This window comes from Plasmodium fragile (assembly GCF_000956335.1).
Source record: "Plasmodium fragile strain nilgiri unplaced genomic scaffold supercont1.21, whole genome shotgun sequence".
Taxonomy (NCBI): Eukaryota; Apicomplexa; class Aconoidasida; order Haemosporida; family Plasmodiidae; genus Plasmodium; species Plasmodium fragile.
In genome coordinates, this window is record NW_012192601.1 from 341,988 (window position 1) to 345,676 (window position 3,689).

Genomic DNA, 3,689 nt, shown 5'->3' on the forward strand with positions numbered 1-3,689 from the left:
GCATTTTATATGCATACAATATAGGGTGGTAAATACCGTCCTGCTCAATTACCCTTCGTGTGAGAATTAAACATTGCTCGAATAACACATGTATTTAATTTACTTTTTTGTTAATTTCTGTTCACCTTCCCCCTGCTTACGCATATTTTAAAAATTGTCATTTTTTTCCTTTTCTACCTTTTAAAAAAAAAAAAAAAAAGTTTTCTTCTCCCGCTGCGACTTTTTAATTTTATTCCCCTTACTACAATGTCGACAATTTGAAAATTAACCCAATTCATACCACGCACGTACATGTGAATGTATACATATAAATATATATATATGTATTATAAGCAATTTTATTTTATACATGCATTCCACCACATCCCACGCATTTTCATGTTTTTGTAAAATTAAAATACTTATGTTGGACTTTTCTATGATTTTTAAGATTTTACATACTGTGACCAATTATCCCATTTAAGTCATTTATTTATAAGCTTACGTTGAGAGATACACGTTTATACGGTTCAAAACATTTGTGTGACGAAAAATCGTAATTTGTTCATTTTTTTTTTTTTTTTTTTTATGATTATATATAGAGCAGGAAAAATGTTATCTCAGCTTTATTGAGCTGAAAAAGGGAAAACAACAAAAAAAAAAAAAAAAACTTGGTATACATGTCACATGCTGGGATCATATATATTTACATTTTTTTCGAATGAAGAGCTAATGCGACGATTACAAATGTGACTGGGTTCCATCTCTACACTTGAAATGCCAACATGATTATATTACTCTGCAGGACGATCACCCCTCTGTAGTTTTTAGTGATACATATTTTTCATTTTTTTGCATTTTTTTTTTTTTTTTTTTTTTTTGCGCCAATTGTGTATAAGCCTTCCCAATTTAACACTATAATTGTGAAAACGCACCACATAATATAGCTGTCAATTTAGCCCATCCAAGATCAATACCTCCACATTTGTGGGTCGCGCCCATAATATAAATATATACGTACACATAATATTTTCCCTTGTGTAACACCTATCCCTGTGTGTCCACCGTGCGAACGCCGCAGCGCAGCTCCCGAGGCCCTATTCACCTGCACACACCACAACGCGTGTGTGCTCACGGGGATATACGCATACATGCACACGTAGTTATCTTAGCGTGCAACACTCCCTCACTGCGTGCCGCCACACACATACAAGAAACGAACTGCAAAAATGAGTTACTACAACTTAGAAAAAGACGACACCGTGTACTACAAATTAGATACTATCAAATGTGACATCCCAATTAACGAGGAATTACAAGTAAGAATAAATAAACATGTGAACCAGTTGCGAATTACTTATTCCACATTGGAAGAATTTGTGGACAATTTCGTATATGAATTAAAGAAGGGATTAGAAGCCCATCGTAGACACCCCAATTTATGGATCCCTCACGAGTGCTCGTTTAAAATGCTGGACTCTTGCATTGCGGACATACCGACTGGTCAGGAAAAAGGAACTTACTATGCAATCGACTTTGGAGGTACAAATTTCAGAGCTGTAAGAGCATCGCTAGATGGAAATGGCAAAATAAAAAGAGACCAAGAAACGTACAGTTTAAAATTTACAGGGACATTTTCACATGAAAAGGGTTTATTAGACAAACATGCAACTGCTTCGCAACTATTTGATCATTTCGCTGAGAGGATAAAATACATTATGGGTGAATTTAAAGATTTAGATAATCATGAAGGAAAGAATGTAGGTTTCACATTTTCATTTCCTTGTACCTCTCCATCCATTAATTGTTCAATCTTAATAGATTGGACCAAGGGATTTGAAACAGGCAGAGCTACAAATGATCCTGTGGAAGGTCGTGATGTATGCAAATTGATGAATGACGCTTTTGTAAGATCAGAGGTACCAGCAAAGGTTTGTTGCGTGATTAATGATGCCGTTGGTACACTTATGTCTTGTGCTTATCAAAAAGGAAGAAGAACTCCCCCATGCTACATTGGGATCATATTAGGAACCGGATCCAATGGATGTTATTACGAACCTGAATGGAAAAAGTACAAGTACGCTGGAAAAATTATTAACATAGAATTAGGTAATTTTGATAAGGATTTACCCTTAACCCCTATCGACCTCGTTATGGATTGGTACTCGGCCAATAGGAGTAGGCAGCTTTTTGAGAAAATGATTTCTGGAGCCTACTTAGGAGAAATTGTCAGAAGGTTTATGGTTAATGTTTTACAAAGTGCATCATCTGAGAAAATGTGGAAAAGCGACAGCTTTAACTCTGAATCAGGAAGTGTTGTGCTAAATGATACTTCGCCCAATTTTGAGGACAGCAGAAAAGTAGCCAAGGCTGCATGGGACATGGATTTCACGGATGAACAGATATATGCCTTACGTAAAATTTGCGAGTCTGTTTATAATAGATCTGCTGCTCTAGCTGCTGGTGCAATAGCTGCTATAGCGAAAAGAATTAAAATCATAGAGCATTCAAAATTTTCTTGTGGTGTAGATGGCTCTCTTTTTGTCAAAAATGCATGGTACTGCAAAAGGTTACAGGAACATTTGAAAGTTATCCTGGCTGACAAGGCAGAAAATTTGATCATTATTCCGGCCGATGATGGATCTGGAAAGGGTGCAGCAATTACGGCGGCTGTCGTGTCGCAGTCCACCAGCATTAAACGTCTTCCATAAGGGATGATACATATCCACATTCGTAATCCAAGAGTGTGCTTTTCTTCCTCGTAATGAAGCATCCCAGGAGGGCCCCCTTAGCGAGACCTTCCGACAAGACCACGTTATGTGTCTACGCTACATGAACACTGGCATCGAGCGCTCCGATTAGCAGGCAGGCGCTTGGCGAGCAACTTTTTTGCGACGATGCTGCTTAGTAGTTACCGCGTACCCCTCTACATTTTTCACACGCTTTGACATATTTCAACCCGCTCCACGAATTGCCCGTCGTGGGCCGAGGCACGAGCAAGAGTATCGTCAGGCATATACCCCATGAACGTGTGTCAGTTTGCTCCTTAAGCGCATGCGAATTTACATTTATTCCATGCATATTCCTTTTATGCCTTCTATCCTTCCTTGTTTTTTGGGGCCAGTAGGCCATATGCGACCCTACAGTGTCGCACTGGTATGATGTCGTGTAGTAAATACACATGTGTCCATTTTTCCATTGCGCTTATGCATATATTTTATTTTTTTTTTTTTATTTATTTTTGCACACATATGTGGGAGTAGTTTACGACATTTGTACCATTTATTTATTTTAAAATATGGATATAAGTTATTTTATTGGTACACATTTTATGCATTTTCAAAGGTTTCTCTTGAATACAGTTAAACATTTACGTGGTTGCATATGTTATTATTACATTTTATACTGTATTGCGTTGAGCTACACACCCCACTATATGGTGCTATATTTAGTTCATTGAACATCATTCTTGAAAATTTCCCCCTTTGCCCTAATTTTTTTTTTTCTTTTTTTAATTCATTTTATTTCCTTGCCCCATTTTTACTTTTCTCCTTCCTGTTAACATTTTTGGGATAATTAATGAACCGTATACATAATACGTATGCATATTTATATATGTGTGTGCGGACTACAAATTGTATTTAGTTCAAATAATTAAAGATTGCCATATTAATAAGACAAAAAAAAAAAAAAAAAAAAAAAAAAAAAAA

The 3,689-nt window shown here is 36.5% G+C and overlaps 1 protein-coding gene across 1 annotated transcript; it reads left to right on the forward strand.

Moving 5' to 3' along the window:
* Positions 1 to 1,208: 1,208 nt before the first annotated feature.
* On the forward strand, positions 1,209 to 2,690 carry AK88_02265 (hexokinase; the record flags this gene model as incomplete). Its single annotated transcript, XM_012479896.1, has 1 exon — positions 1,209 to 2,690. The coding sequence occupies one exon, from the start codon at positions 1,209 to 1,211 to the stop codon at positions 2,688 to 2,690; it is 1,482 nt and encodes a 493-aa protein (XP_012335319.1).
* Between the last annotated feature and the right edge of the window lie 999 nt (positions 2,691 to 3,689).